General features: G+C 36.5%; 1 protein-coding gene across 9 annotated transcripts in view; it reads right to left on the bottom strand.

Moving 5' to 3' along the window:
- CDK17 (cyclin dependent kinase 17) overlaps positions 1-16,118 on the bottom strand; it is a 97,078-nt gene that overhangs the window by 30,996 nt on the left and 49,964 nt on the right. For all 9 annotated transcript variants that reach the window (XM_060164852.1, XM_060164856.1, XM_060164853.1 and 6 more), the window contains exons 3-5: positions 7,201-7,365; positions 2,716-2,849; positions 50-175 (exon numbers count right to left, since the gene is read on the bottom strand). In XM_060164852.1, coding sequence (XP_060020835.1) covers positions 50-175; positions 2,716-2,849; positions 7,201-7,365 — 425 coding nt within the window. The remainder of the gene's footprint in view (positions 1-49; positions 176-2,715; positions 2,850-7,200; positions 7,366-16,118) is intronic.

Below are 16,118 nucleotides of genomic sequence, written 5' to 3'. Positions count from 1 at the left end.
TCAAACAACCAGATCTGATGGTGCAGGTATAGTAGACTTAAAAACTTACTAAAGAAGCTCTCCGAGACCTTCGGCTCATTGGTTGATCAAATGGTGGACTGTTTATCTGCAACTTTTCAAGATATCCATCAGGTATTCTGATATCTGCAGGCAGCGATAACCGCTTATTTAAATCCTTTAAAAAAGCAGGAAAAAAAGATATTTGTAGGTAACCACAAACAGAAAAGACAAGGGCATTTTACTTTTGGATTCATGGGCTCTAACATATTATTTCTTAGTGATCAATAACTATAAAGTTTTATTGCAATTGTAAAGTTACCTACATTAATTATATATAATATACTGAATGCCAATGTATTTATTTACTGTAAGCAAAAGTATACAATATAGTTTAACAGAAATGGTATTCTACAACCCAGTTATTTGAGTCCCTTCACTGATAAATTCAACATGGAAATAATTTTGACATTATTATACCATAGTAAGAATAGGCAAAGTCTACCACAAAATGCGATTGGTTTAAATAACCAAGTGGATATTGTATGATTTTGCATGCAACACAGTGAGACAGTTGAAATATTTTATTATTGCTATGCCAATGGGAAGAAGTAAAAGGCATTTCTATTTCACTGTATTATGTGAACTGCGAGAAACATAAAAAGAGATCTTGCCTATATTATCACTCCAAGAAACATAAATCCTTTAAAAATAAATCCCTACTGTTCAAAATAGTAACCAAACCACGAAACAAAGTTGAGATGTATAGGAATTGTATACATATTTATTGAGAGAGATATGGCTTAAGTATAGATTTGTATCATGTTCTCAAATGATAAGGGAAATAAAATGATGATAATCCTCCCATATTAGTTTTATATTTTACATAACCCTAAACAAATCACAGGCATTATTCTTGGAATGAAACAAAATGTTTATAATTTATCTAGAAGAATAAATAGAAAACATCCAGAAACATTCTTAAATAAGTATATATGTGGGGGTGCGTGGGTGTTAAGAAAGAAGTCTTTCCAGATACTAAATTATACAATTAAAAAAACAAAACCAAGAGTGTGTCTCTTTGGGGAAAAAAAAATATACAGCTCAATGGAAGAATGAGAAAATCCAGATATAGATCCTAATATTAAATAAAATTTTTAAACATATGATAAAGAAAATCACATATATGGTGAAGAAAAATAATTATTATTTTTATTACTATTTTTTAAAATAAATTTATTTATTTATTTTTGGCTGCGTTGGGTCTGTTGCTGCGCACAGTCTTTCTCTAGTTGCGGTGAGTGGGGGCTACTCTTCATTGCGGTGCGTGGCTTCTCATTGCCATGGCTTCTCTTATTGTGGAGCACAGGTTCTAGGTGCACAGGCTTCAGTAGTTGTGGCACGCGGGCTTGGCAGTTGTGGCTCACAGGCTCTAGAGCATGGGCTCTAGAGCGCAGGCTCAGTAGTTGTGGCACACGGGCTTAGTTGCTCCGCGGCATGTGGATCCTCCCTGACCAGGGCTCGAACCCGTGTCCCCTGCACTGGCAGGCAGATTCTGAAACACTGCGCCACCAGCGAAGCCCTTTTATTACTACTGTGATATAATTTATACAGTGATATGAACAGATATCAAGTTGATTTCAGTAGTTGAAAATGCTATTTTTACCATTTAGAAACTGATATTGTTTTCTGTAACTGATTCAGAAGCAATCTTTGATCAGTGAAAATACAATCAACCAATAGGATAAATACCCTAATCATCATTAACTCAATAGCACTCAAAAAATAACAATATTCTTATTTTAAAACATGTTCAATTTTTTGGAGAAAATTATTTTAATCTACAATATATATGGAAATAATATTCATAATCAATTTCTGTCCTCAAGGTTATACATAACATTGACAAAGAAAAGGAAATGAGCTCTTCATCCTTTTACATGGAGAAATAACTTATATGTGCTAGAGATCAGTAGGTATAAAAACCATAAAGGAAATGATATCCATATTTATAAAGAAAAAAAAGCTGGTGCTTATTTTATGCATACTTTTTGAAATCTGAAATAAAATATTTATAAAATTTGTAGTATCTAGATGAATCTCAAAAATATAATTAAAATATTTTCTACAGGGCTTCCCTGGTGACGCAGTGGTTGAGAGTCCGCTTGCTGATGCAGGGGACACGGGTTCGTGCCCCAGTCTGGGAAGATCCCACATGCCGCAGAGCAGCTGGGCCCGTGAGCCATGGCCGCTGAGCCTGAGCATCCGGAGCCTGTGCTCCACAACGGGAGAGGCCACAACAGTGAGAGGCCCGCGTACCAAAAAATATATATATATTTTTTTTTGTTTGTTTCTACAAAGAAGACTTTCCTAATGTATCATCCTGGATTTCTGAAACTTTTGAAAATCCACATCCCTTACAGAGACCCTACATAGTATTTTGCAGAATGTTTAAGTATAATTAATGTATACTTGCCTTGGTATAGTAATTAGAAAAAAATAATATTCACAGACTAGTTTTTGCTAATGCAAAGAAACAACTTTCTTACAGGTGGTCACTGCCCTAATCAACATTTTCAAATAGGCATTTATTCTGTTTGACACACACACATATATATATATGTATATATATATATACACACACACATATATATGCATATTTATACATATATATTTATACACACAAACACAGGCATATTTGTATTTTTTAAATGGTACCTCCATTGAGATCCGTCTATGTATACGATTTCTAAGACAAACACCCGTAGGTGACTGGACTTCATCAGATGATGTCCCAGAAGCTTGGTCACTCTCACCATCTGATCCCATTTTTAGATTTTCATGAACAATATCTGTATCAGAAAATGAAACATTATTTATCTTAGAAAAGATGTATTAAATTCTACTATATCAATGTATTATCACCACAGGTAAGATGTAGACAGCCAACACATAAAAATCATAGCATAAGAAGTCTTTTACATTCTGGGTACCATAGGTGTGCAGTTAATAAAAACTGCACACTTAGAACAAATGTCCTAAAACAGTAGTATAAATCCTTTTATGCTCTCAGATTATGAAAAGCTATTTTAAAAAACTAACATTCAAGTTATTACCAAGAGTTGAATATTAAAATTAGAGACCGAAAATAACACTTGAGGATTATTTTAGTCAATTCTCTTATTTTCCAGATCTGGAAACTGACACCTTGAAAGGTTAAATGACTTTCAAAGGTCACAGAGCTTAAAGGCAGACCTAAAATAGAAACCTGGTCTTTTATTTAGTTTAGTATTCTTTCCATGAAATAATGGGTATTGGGTCTATAGCCAAATGAAATGGTTCTTTGAATATTCTTTTTAAAAACTGTTTTACAGCTGCTAATGCAGCTTCCCACCCCCCTGTGTTAAAAAACAATTCAAAAAGTAGTCACTGAGTATCTACTTTGTATCATAACTACAAAGCAAGTACCACAAAATCTACTAGGGGCCAAAACATATTACACTTACATGACAAGGTGGATTATGATATTTCTTTTTTTTTGTTTTGGGTACACGGGCCTCTCACCGCTGCGGCCCCTCCCGCCGCAGAGCACAGGCTCCGGACGCCGCCCCGCGGCACGCGGGATCCTCCCAGACCGGGGCACAAACCCGCGTCCCCTGCACCGGCAGGCGGACTCCCAACCACTGCGCCACCAGGGAAGCCCGGATTATGATATTTTTTAAATAGGGATAAAAGATAAATGCGGGGCTTCCCTAGTGGCACAGTGGTTGAGAGTCCGCCTGCCGATGCAGGGGACATGGGTTCGTGCCCCGGTGCGGGAAGATCTCGTGTGCCGCACAGCGGCTGGGCCCGTGAAACATGGCTGCTGAGCCTGCGCGTCCGGAGCGGGAGAGGCCACAACAGTGAGAGGCCGCATACGGCAAAAAAAAAAAAAAAAAAAAGATAAATGGTAGTAGAGGGGAGAGAGATTAATTCTATTTGGGAATATTAAAAACAAACTTGTATACTTCTGTATCTGCTCATAAATTTGCATTGGTCAATCATCCTCTAATTCATCTAGAACAGCCCACCAGAAACAAATGCTAGATCTCAAACACATCTCTTGCCACCAGTCCTCTCCACAGAATTATTCACTCCCCCAAAAGTATCATGTTGTTTCACACTGCAGTGCTTTAACAAGCTTTTTTTTTTTCCTTATCTGTAAGAGATGCCTTTCTTCATTTTATCAATTTGGTGAACCCATTCTTCAAAACTATGCACATATGTCATCAGCACTCATGAAGTCTTTTCTACTCTCAGACACAGATGACTACTGTACCCACACCTAGCATACCTACTGCACTGAAGAGCATTTTTTGGTTCACGTTGTTTTATACCAAGTTATAAGATCCTTGGGGCAAGAATTTGGCTTATTCACTTTTCTATTCCTAGAACCGAACAAAGTTCATGATACTTAGTAGGTGGCTCAACAAATGTTCTACTGAATTAAATATTAACTAAAAAAAAATCAAAGAATGGACTAAACAACTGGACCTTTTCTTTCAAATGAAATGTTATATGAAATATCAACATGTAAAATAAATAAAAATAGTATTTCATAATTATAAATTTGAGCTTTTAGTTAACATTTACTTATACAAATATAAGAACTGTTTAAATTAACAAAAAAATTGAACTCCAGGGTCTCATCAAATCAGTCTTAGAATTCATACATTTCTGTATTTTGTCTTGATAACACATTATTAAGAAAATTCTTTTTCACACTGATAAGCAGCTGCAAATAGTAATAATGGTTTTTAATAAACCAATATGTAATTTAAGAATATACTTCAATCGGGCTTCCCTGGTGGCACAGTGGTTGAGAGTCCACCTGCCGATGCAGGGGACATGGGTTCGTGCTCCGGTCCGGGAAGATCCCACATGCCGTGGAGCGGCTGAGCCCGTGAGCCATGGCTGCTGAGCCTGCGCGTCCGGAGCCTGTGCTCCGCAACGGGAGAGGCCACAACAGTGAGAGGCCCGCGTACCGCAAAAAAAAAAAAAAAAAAAAAAAAAGAATATACTTCAATGACACAGAGATTTCTGGAGAAATTTTATCCCATCTGAACAAAAAATATTTATTAACATGGCAGTGAAAGTCAATGTATTTATTGGGTGACTAATTCCTAATCCAATGGTATTTAATACATCCAAGGCCAAGCATTCTTTACTGCCACACTTTTAAAATGTTAAAGATAATTTAACCATGCCTTTCACTTCCAGCAAAATTTAAAAATCTTCCTTCCTCAAGGAAATGTTGAATAAAAATATAGTTTATAATGTATAGCTAAGTTTGCATGAATATATGTTTAATACCTAGGAAGCAAAGACAGAGAACTGAAAGTCCAAAGTTGTTATGCAAAAATTGATTCTGTCACTTTCTTGGGATGGGCTTTTTATTTTGGTAAGAATGTGCTTGGATTTAGCAGCCACCTGAGATAAAAGATGAAGCCTCGGGTGTCCCACCTGCAAATGAGAGCTCCTTTAGAAAGGCACGAGACTCTCAAAGAGCTACATCTTCAGTAAAAGGCAGACTTAAAAAAGAAATCTGCTCTTCTGCATGAGGACTACAAAGGAGCATATTAATCTCAGACTAGCACAGATCAAAAATCTTGAGTAGCATCTGACTCAACCAAGAAACAGCTCATGTCATTACCGAGCCAAGTATAGTTCCGACACGGATACCAGTTGGTATTTTCATTTCCGTCAACAAGACAAAAGTGAAATGATGGAGGCTTACGTCAAGACTTCACTCATTTGTCACTGGTATGAGCAACTTCTTTCCTGAATCAGGTAATAGTTTCTAAGTAACTGAAGAATATTTACTTCTCAAATGGCTCAATTTTTGTGTAATTCACAATGCAACAGCTACAGACAGACAACACATTTTTAAATTTAATCTGCATTACTAACGTTTTCAACGTCACTTTCTTAAGTTTAGACCAAGGATCAGCATATGTGACCTGTTTTTGTATGGCCCTGAGCTAAAAATGGTTTTGGCATCTTTAAAGAATTATTTTAAAGAGAAGATTATGCAACAGACCATATATGGCCCACAAAACCTCAAAAATTTTTACTGCCTGGCCCTTTACAGAAAAAATTTGCCAACCCCTAGTCTAGACAATCAAGAGAACAATAAATTAAGCCCTGATTTGAAGTGTTTTCCAACTTCTGTGGGGTAAATACTCTGTTCATGGCCAACCTCAAGCTACCCACATGGCATCGCTGAACATGCAGTTGGGAAATGGGCACACCATGACACAGTATTTTGACTATTCAGATGTAATAGAAATAAATAACCCCCAAAGCATAGACAACAGTAAAGTGTAGTAAAATAATTAGGAAATAATGACTTTTGAGTATTCATTACCTTTGTTTTTAATTTAGTTTACTTAATTGTATGTGTATATAATTTAAATTTTAATAATAGCTATGTTTAACAATCAGCTTGCAAAATTTCTGAAAATTTTAACCATCATCTCTCATGAGCCAGTGTAAGCCACAGACAAAACCCCCCTGTAGATAATAAGCTCATCCTCCTAAAATTAACAAAACACATGAGAAAATAATCTACTATGGCTAGAGTAAGCAGATAAAGCAAGAAGCAGAATAAAACCCTCAGGAACTTCAGTAAATATAATTATGTCATAAGACTATAAAATAATTATACTTAAAATTATTTAAAAACAAAACATGATAAATAAATAAGAAACCATCAAAAAAGACCAGAGAAATAAACAGAAACTTGCAGATATATATTTTTCCTAGATATTTAAAATGACACAGTGATGTAAGAATAATAACTCAGGTAATCATCATATGTACTAATTATTACACTAAGCTATCAAATGGTGATAATCTGGAGTTACTAAGTATGACCCTAAATTAAGTACCATCTCAAACTGCTATTCATCTTGAAATCCTGCATCCACCTCTTAAGGGTTTTGTTTTCTTCCTGGTGGACAGATTTTCAAATATTATTCCTCTGTAGTGTCAGCACTACTGCCTCTCTAGACCTTTCCATCTTTCTGCTCTCCCTCTTATTCTCAACTTGATTTTTACCTTACAAAAAAAACTAGATAATAAAGGCTGGCTGACTTGCATACAACTAAAACCTAGCTATGGACATAAGCTACAGTCAGAAAATTTTTTAAAAAAACAAATTACCTAATCTGCTTCCATTTCTGGGCATTGCCATGAAGGAGCCAAGGCTTCCTCCAATAACGCTATGTGGTCTCCGCAATGGAGGCTTCTTGAAGGACCCTGTGTACTGGTGGAGGAAGGAATGCATACTGTGAGAGGTTGGAGGTCTGCCATTCTTCACGATAGGCTCTGTGGTTCAGAGAATCCAAAAATCATTCCATCCAGGATCACATGAGAAGGATTGAGAAAGCAAGAGAGAAAACAAAACAAAGATTATGATAGAGATCGTTACATTTAACCTCATTTCTTTGGCTATGTATATAAAGTACTAGAATTAAAATAATTTCTATGAAAAAATACAGAAAATTCTTCATTATTTGGAACTGATCTAGTAACTTAATTACCGATTTTTAATATAGTCAAAATTGGTTAGCAATCACAAAATTACTAATATAGCCCAAAGATTTTTGATTTGTTTAATACATCTCAAGACTGTTTCCATAATTCTACGTTTACTGACTGCCTCATATAGGCTTTATGATTAGGCATGCTGTAGAATATAAAAGACATGATCCTGGCCTGAAGTAACTTATATCCCTACTTGCTAGACATTCAAAAAATATGTCAAGTTAGTAAATAAAACAGAAGTACTTAAGTACAGATCAATATAGAAGTTTTGAAATTTATTACCCCAAATTGGAATTTTTTACTATAAAGAGTTTTTTTAAAAAAATCATAGGCCTATAACCATGCAGAAACATTACAAAAATACTTAAAAATTATTTAATTCTAAATGGGGGAGATCCTGTTTTATAATGTTTATAGGGAATCTCATGACGCCTTTCCACCTCCAAAGAGCTTTGGTAACTGTTAAGGACATGAAGTCTTCTGTGACTCACAGTCTTCTGTATTAGAATTACGTTTTTACTGGTAGTAGTCAGGAATTTTAAAAGGAAGTGGGCTTCTCTGAGTATCTTTTCCTCTAACATGCAGCTGGCTCTTCTTTTGTAGCTGATAATCAGGAGTAAGGATTATTTCCTGATGAGGAGATTCCTCTACATGTAAAGATTTATCAGACACAGAGAACAACTGGCAGGACCGCGTGGTTCAGATCCACAGAACAAGAAAGACCATGGCATGGGCTTATGAAAAATGAGCCAAGAAGGCCACTGGGCTTGCGCCTCGACTAATAATGGCTGCCTAAAAGGAGCAGAGAGGAGGAGGATGGGGCAAAAGAGCCCTCAAGGATCACACAAGGCCTAGGTCATCTACTCTGGGTAGAACACCAGACTGGAGGTAGGGGAAATGCATAACTAGTAAAGCAGAACATCAGTCCATGTCCCATGCCTGTACATTCCTTGGCAATAGCTAGCTGATCAAAGATTTGGGGATCTTAACCTAAGCCTAGCGAAACAAACAATGATTTAACAATGAATGGGAAGAGGGTATCTGTCATGAATATATAAATTAGTTACAAACACTCGGGGATACAGGCTAGAACTATAAGAAACATCTTCTCTTTCTAGGTTATAATATTTCATATCTGCAATCATAATATATAAATATTCTGCCTAGAGACATTCGTTTTAGTTGCTCTCTGAAGTTATCCTGGGAAACATAGCTTTATAGTACTGGGGAATATTGCAAAAAAACAAAACGAAACAAAAAACAGAGATCATAAATACATTCAATTATTCAGGGGATATTTATTGTGTGCTTACCATTTGACAAGCACTCTTCCAGGCCCTGGGCATGAAGAAGTAAACAAAACAAACAAGGTACTACTCTTTGAAACTATAAAAACTACTTAAGGGGAAAAAAGATAAGAAACTAATAAATAAGAAAAATATCAGATAATGACAGGTAATATGCAAAAGATTAAAATAGAGAGATATAGTAGAAAATAAATGAGTGGTTATTTTACACTGGAATATTGAAAAAAGTTCTCTCTGTAGAGGTATTTTCAAAATAAGTATAAATGCAAGAAAGAGCCAGTCATAGGAAGATGGGTGAGAGGTGGGTTAGAAGATATTCCAGACAAAGGGAAAAGCTACTGCAGAAGTCAGCATGTGGCAAAGAGTTTGACTTATTAGAGCAATGGTCCTCAAACTTTAGCATGTTTCAGCATCACCTTCAAAGACTTGTTAAAACACAAGATTTCTGGGTCCCACCCCCAGACCTCCTGATTCAGTAAGTCAGGCATTGAATCCAAAAATTTGCATCTCTAACAAATTCCCAGGTGATGCTGATGTTACTCGTCCAGGGGTCAGACTTTGAGAACCACTGCATCAGAGAAACAGAAAGAAAGCAAGTGTAGCTATAGTAATAATTGTGGGGGGAACAGTGTTATTAAGTAAGATCAGAGAGAGAAGCAGATTTATATGTCACCACAGAAGTCTAAATTTCACTCTGAGATTGGAACCAGTTATGGTAGCTCTGAAGTAGGAGGTAATATGATCTGATTCATGTTTTAAAAATATCACTCTGAGGGGTCAGGGATAGTGGGAGGTAAGGAGGCAGGGACGACTTATAAAGGGGTAGCATGCGAGCGGTCTCTTTGTGGCAACTGAGTAGCTCTTTATCCTGACTGCACTGGTGGTTACATGAATCCACACATGTGATAAAATGACATAGAATTATATTGACGCTTTATTCCAATGTTAATTTCCTGCGTTTGACAATGTTCTATAGTCACAGAAGGTGTAACCAAAAGCGGGGGGGTGGGGGTACTGAGAGAAGGTACAAGCAACCTCTCATACTATCTCTGCAACTTCCCCTGAATCTATTAATTCTCAAAAATTTAAAAAATTTTTAAACATCACTCTGGTTGCTGCTGGAGAACAGATGATAGGAAAACAACAGAAGGGAAACAGGAGGAGGAGACTATTGTATAGTACTCGAAGCAACAAATAATGGTGGCCTGGACTAGGATGAAGAGAAGCAGGCAGATTTAGGATATACTACACAAAGGCAGAACCAGAAGGCCAGCAGACTTGGCTGCAAAATTACTTTCATACATACTCTCCGCACCCCACCACAGCTTTTAGTGATAACCTACATTAAAAATATTTATCCAAAGAAAAATTTTAAATCTCCAATAGAGTGACTGTTAAAAATATATGAAATACAATATGTGAAAGGACAATTGGAATCAAGTGTCAAGTATGCAAATGACTATCATTAACAGTGAGTTTTTAAAAGTTATTTATGTAGTAAATATATAGGAAACTACAATGGTAGAGGAAGGAAGAAAGGGTAAAAGAGAAAATAATCAAGGATAATTCCTGGATTTCTAGCTTTAAGTGGTTTAGGTTAAGTGAGGCAAGTTGGAGTAGAAGCTGATTTGGTGGGGGGAGGAAATCAAGCTTTGTGGTTTAGTCATATGTATTAAATTTAAGGTTCTTCTTAGACATCTATGTGGAGAAGCCAAGTAAGCATTTCGATATGAATCTAAAGATCCAGAAAAAAATCCTGACTAGAGAAACAAATTTCGGTGTAGTCAGCATTACATAGTAGCTGAAGTCATAGGACTAGATGAGGTCAAATATTCACACATTTCAAGATTATGACAGCAATTAACTGGACAGTTCAGTAAGATAATAATACTCTATTTTAAAAAGAAGTGGAAACCTTTAAGGCATTATGCTAAATGAAGTAAGTTAGACACAAGAGGACAAATAGACAAAGGAGAATAGTGGTCACCAGGTCCTGAAGGGAGAGGAGAATGGGGAATTACTATTTTGTTTTTTTATAATTTTATTTTATATTGAAGTATAGTTGATTTACAATGTTGTGTTAGTTTTAGGTGTACAGCACAGTGATTCAATTACACATATACGTGTATCCATTGTTTTTCAGATTCTTTTCCCATATAGGTTATTACAGACTACTGATCTTTCTGTTTTCTTTTTTTTTTAATTAATTAAATTTTGGCTGCATTGGGTCTTCGTTGCTGCGCGCAGGCTTTCTCTAGTTGTGGTGAGCGGGGGCTACTCTTGGTTGCAGTGCAAGGGCTTCTCATGGAGGTGGCTTCTCTTGTTGCGGAGCACGGGCTCTGGGCGTGCGGGCTTCAGTAGTTGTGGCTCACGGGCTCTAGAGAGCAGGCTCAGTAGTTGTGGCATGCTGGCTCAGTAGTTGTGGCACACGGGCTTAGCTGCTCTGCGGCATGTGGGATCTTCCCAGACGAGAACTTGAGCCTGTGTCCCCTGCATTGGCAGGTGGATTCTCAACCACTGCGCCACCAGGGAAGTCCGGAATTACTGTTTAATGTGTACAATGTTTCAGTCTGGGCTGATGAAAAAGTTCTAGATATGGTTAGTGGTGGTGGCTGCACAGCAATGTGAATGTATGTACTAACACTAAAACTGTATGCTTCAAAATGGTTAAAATAGTAAATTACAGGTTATATATATTTTACAATATATTTTTAAAAGTAATGGAAATCTATATGAAAACCTGCACTAGATCTTTCCTATTCTATAATTAGTTCCAAGTAAGGATTTCAATGACTTTTTAATATCATAACATGGCAATCATTAGATTCCACTAAGAAATTTATTTGACATCTTATTTGGATATTCTGATTATGTGTACTACTATGATCAGGAGAACGAATTTCTTAGCCAACACCTCGTAGCCTTAACTCACTCTCTGGTTCCTAATCCTGCTCTTGTAAGCTCTCTTATTAACCCGATCCTATTCCAGACCCTACATACATCCAATGAAGTCTGTGCTTTCAGCCTCATCCTCTCACAGACCTTGTCCTATTTGGAGGAGTTAGCACTACTTAGAACACCCTATGTCATCCACTATTGTCAAAAACTGTCACTGCTACCATGTAGTGTAGCAGTCCCCAACCTTCTTAGCACCAGGGACCGTTCCGTGGAAGACAACTTTTCCACAGATAGGGTGGGGTGGGGTGGGGGTGGGGGATGGTTCAGGCGGTAATGCGAGCCATGGGGAGGGATGGGGAGCAGCAGATGAAGCTTTGCTCACTTGCCCGCCGCTCACCTCCTGCTGTGCTCACCTCCTGCTGTTCGGCCCCGGGGGTGGGGGTGGGGGGTTGGGGACCCCGATGTATCAGATTACCAGGAGAAAGGGAGAAACCTGGAAATAAGACAAGGTCTCACAATATCCATAAAACTAGTCTTGTTAATTCTGAACAACACGATAAACTGTCCCAGTGCGCAGACTGAGGAGTAAGGACAAGAAACTGAATATCAGGAAAACTGGACCATTTCAATCTTTGCCTTTTGGGGTTTTTTTTTGTTCTTGTTATTGCTGCCTTTGTAAGCCTCAAATAGTTTACGTGTAATAAAACACTACTTTTGCCTTTCTAAAAGTGTGATCTATTCTCTTCATCATAATTAAATTGTCACCTGTCCTCCTCATCAAATCAATAATTTCAATACACTTCTCATTACAGAGTAAGGCTAACTACTTAAAGACAACATCATGAAATGTAACTTTCTGTATGTCTAAAATCATAGTAAGACTTCTAGCAAGCAAATCAAGAATCTATGAAAAAGGTATTTTTCAGATGAACTGTTTTTACTGAGATGAAATTCACTAACATAAAATTAATCATTTTATTTGGTAGATGTACAATGTTGTACAACCATCCCTTCTATTTAGTTCCAAAATATTTTCATCACTACCAAAGGAGACCCTGTATCTACTACACAGTCACTCCGCATTCCCCCCTCTCCTGAGTCCCTGGCAACCACTCAGCTGCTTTTTGTCTCTGGATTTACCTATTCTGGATATTTCATAAAAACGGAATCATAGAATATGTGACCTTTGGGGTCTGGCTTCTTTCAGTTTTCAAGATTCATCCATATTGTAGCATGTATCAGTACCTCATTCCATTTTATGATTGAATAATATTCCATTCCCGGAATATGTCACATTTTGTTTATACATTCATCTGTTGATGGACATTTGAGTTGTTTCCACCTTTTGCATACTGTAAATACTGCTGCTATAAATATAAACATCATGTGCAAGATTCTGTTTGAATACTTGTTTCAATTATTTGGATATATTCCTAGGAATGGAACTACTGGGTTATATGGTAATTCTATTTTTAACTTCTGAGGAACTGAGATGAATTAATGTTTGACAGTTTTTTTTTTAATGAAATATTCAGTGCCTTCTCAGTTACTAAAAAAAAAAAATCTGATGTGCTCAGAATTCTCTTTCCTTGAAAGTACTTTAGAAAAAAATGTTTCTTATACTTCAGTTTGTAAATTTTAGTGCAAAAATTTCATTTTATAATTAGGAAAAGCTGTATTGAGTTAAGGCCAGTATGCTTAAATCAACCAAGTTTGCAAACTTTCAACCTAATTTTAACATACTAAATATAAATTCAAGATTCCTCTTTCCCTGGGGTTCAATCCACCGATCAATCTGTAAACACACTAGCTTATCTAGAAAGGTACTCTAATGCGAACTATAATTATATTATACATTTATAACTGAGTTAAAGCCTTCACAGTATGACTCATAATTATCAAAATAGAGATAATAGCTCAAATTCTCTTTGGATGGAGGTAGAACATGTATGAGTGACAGTGTATGTACATTTTGATACACCAACTGTATCATATGCATTATAATTTTTCCAAGATTTTTATAGTATTAGCCCCATTTAGGTGTACTTTCTCATTTTATTTGTCCTAGAATATGCATGAGAGACACCTGCCTATATATAATGCAAGAGTAAGAGGATTCTGCTCATACAAGTGACTGAACAAAAGACAGGAGATGAAAAATTGGTTTAGTTTAAGAAAGTTATAAACTATATTCTTCCTCCTCAAGCCAGCACTACCACTATATAGTTGTTAGACAAATATCACTTGCTTTACAAACTGGTTATAGTGTATGTGAGAAGATCTTTTAAGAAGTATAGTCTACCTCTTCTCATTCATTAAACCATATTCAGACACAGACTGTGTGTGTTACCGATCTTAGGAGCTTTTTACCTTTAAGATAAACTCCATAAAGAAAGAAAATGTTGGAACCAGCTATCAGGTACTGAAAGATAACCAAAAAGGTAAAGAATCTTTGTGAAAGCTGTCCCATGTGCCGTTGTTATACATAGGAAATAAGTAATAGCAGATATAACTCAGAGATAGCCTATGCTACCAGCAATCTCTGCAACCCAAGAGGAATCAGTCTATTATGACATCTTCAAGTATTATTTCAAGTAATTCGAAAAACTTAAAGAGGAAACTCAGCAGAGTTTCTATTTTCTCTTCTTTACTAATTGTTAATGTTACTATTAGAATAAAAGTAAACTTTAAACTATGTTCTACTTGAAAAAAATTTTCAATGTTTCACCATTCATTATAAATTAAGCATGTTTTAAGACAATTAATACTAAAATATTCCAGGAAATATGCTATGAATCTAAAATATTAATTAGCTCTCCAAAAAGTATGTACATTTTCTTTGACTCACACTCTTTTTTTATTTTTAAGAGGTCTGTCTTGTAGTCAAATTCCCATCCAGAATGTGTTCCCAGAAAGCATCTATCAAGATGTATTCTGTGCTTACTTTACTCCTGAATATCATTGGCGAATAGCTCGCAAGACTCGTGGAGTGGATCATAAGAATGAATATACAGGGTTTAATTAATAACAAGAAATCAAAGGGGATCTGAGAGAGAATTAAGGATTTTTCTCCTGGCAAAAGGAATAAAAGTAAAACATTATAATATCAGCTTTGAGATTTGATCCAAATGTAAAATATTTCTCTCCTAAAGTAAACTATAACCAAATTATTATTTTAAATTTTCTACCAAACTCATCTATGTTTCCCCTCCTATATTATGAGCCAGATAACCTTGAGTAAAATAATGACCCTTCTGAGGAAGAGATAAACTGAAGGTTGGGTAGGATAAATTACTTACCCAGAGTCATGTAACTAATAAGTGTGTAAGTGTATCCCAAATTCCAATCCATGACTTTTTTAAAAAATAAATTTATTTATTTATTTTATTTTTGGCTGCGTTGGGTCTTTGTTGCTGCACACGGGCTTTCTCTAGTTGCGGTGAGCGGGGTCTGCTCTTCATTGCTGTACGCGGGCTTCTCATTACGGTGGCTTCTCTTGCTGTGGAACATGGGCTCTAGGTGCGTGAGCTTCAATAGTTGTGGCATGCGGGCTCAGTAGTTGTGGCTCACGGGCTCCAGAGCACAGTCTCAGTAGTTGTGGCACATGGGCATAGTTGCTCCGCGGCATGTGGGATCTTCCCGGACCAAGGTTTGAACCCATGTCCCCTGCATTGGCAGGCGGATTCTTAACCACTGCGCCACCAGGGAAGTCCCAATCCATGACTTTTAAAGTCCAGAGCACTTTCCATTATACCTTTCCCTCTCTCACAAGGACAGTTACATTTCATCCAGAGGGGGTGAGGGTATTCATGTTTTCACCAACTGCCACAAACCTCTAAACAGAAGAACTTCAGGCAGAGGCAAGGAAGAGAATCTGCACATTATGACACACTGGCAGCCATTCCTGTAAGCTCCTTCCTGGTTATTACTATGACATCTCTAGGGCTATTTCAGTTTTGAATATGTAGGCTTGTTCTACAGATTTCATCAGGATTTTGCATTTTAATCCATTCAATTTAACAAACTTTTTATTTTATATCAACATCTGTGTACTAACTACTTTACACTGTAAAAAGAACTGTCAAACTTGTGAAACATTATATGCCTATCTACTATTAACTGCTTTCAATACTATGGATAGATTCTTTGGTCAATATAAAGTAAAAAAATGGTATGATTCACTCATATGATAAACCTTGTCGTCTATGTGGATAGTCAATATATGCATATATAATGTTATAAAACTGATGAAATTTAAAACAGGAATTTCACAAACTTTTTTTTTGGGGGGCCACGCCGCATGGCTTGTGGGACCTTAATTCCCTGACC

This window comes from Lagenorhynchus albirostris, chromosome 11 (assembly GCF_949774975.1).
Source record: "Lagenorhynchus albirostris chromosome 11, mLagAlb1.1, whole genome shotgun sequence".
In the NCBI taxonomy this organism is placed as follows: Eukaryota; Metazoa; Chordata; class Mammalia; order Artiodactyla; family Delphinidae; genus Lagenorhynchus; species Lagenorhynchus albirostris.
Note: the sequence above shows the minus strand (reverse complement) of the source record. Positions and strands in the feature narration are given on the sequence as shown.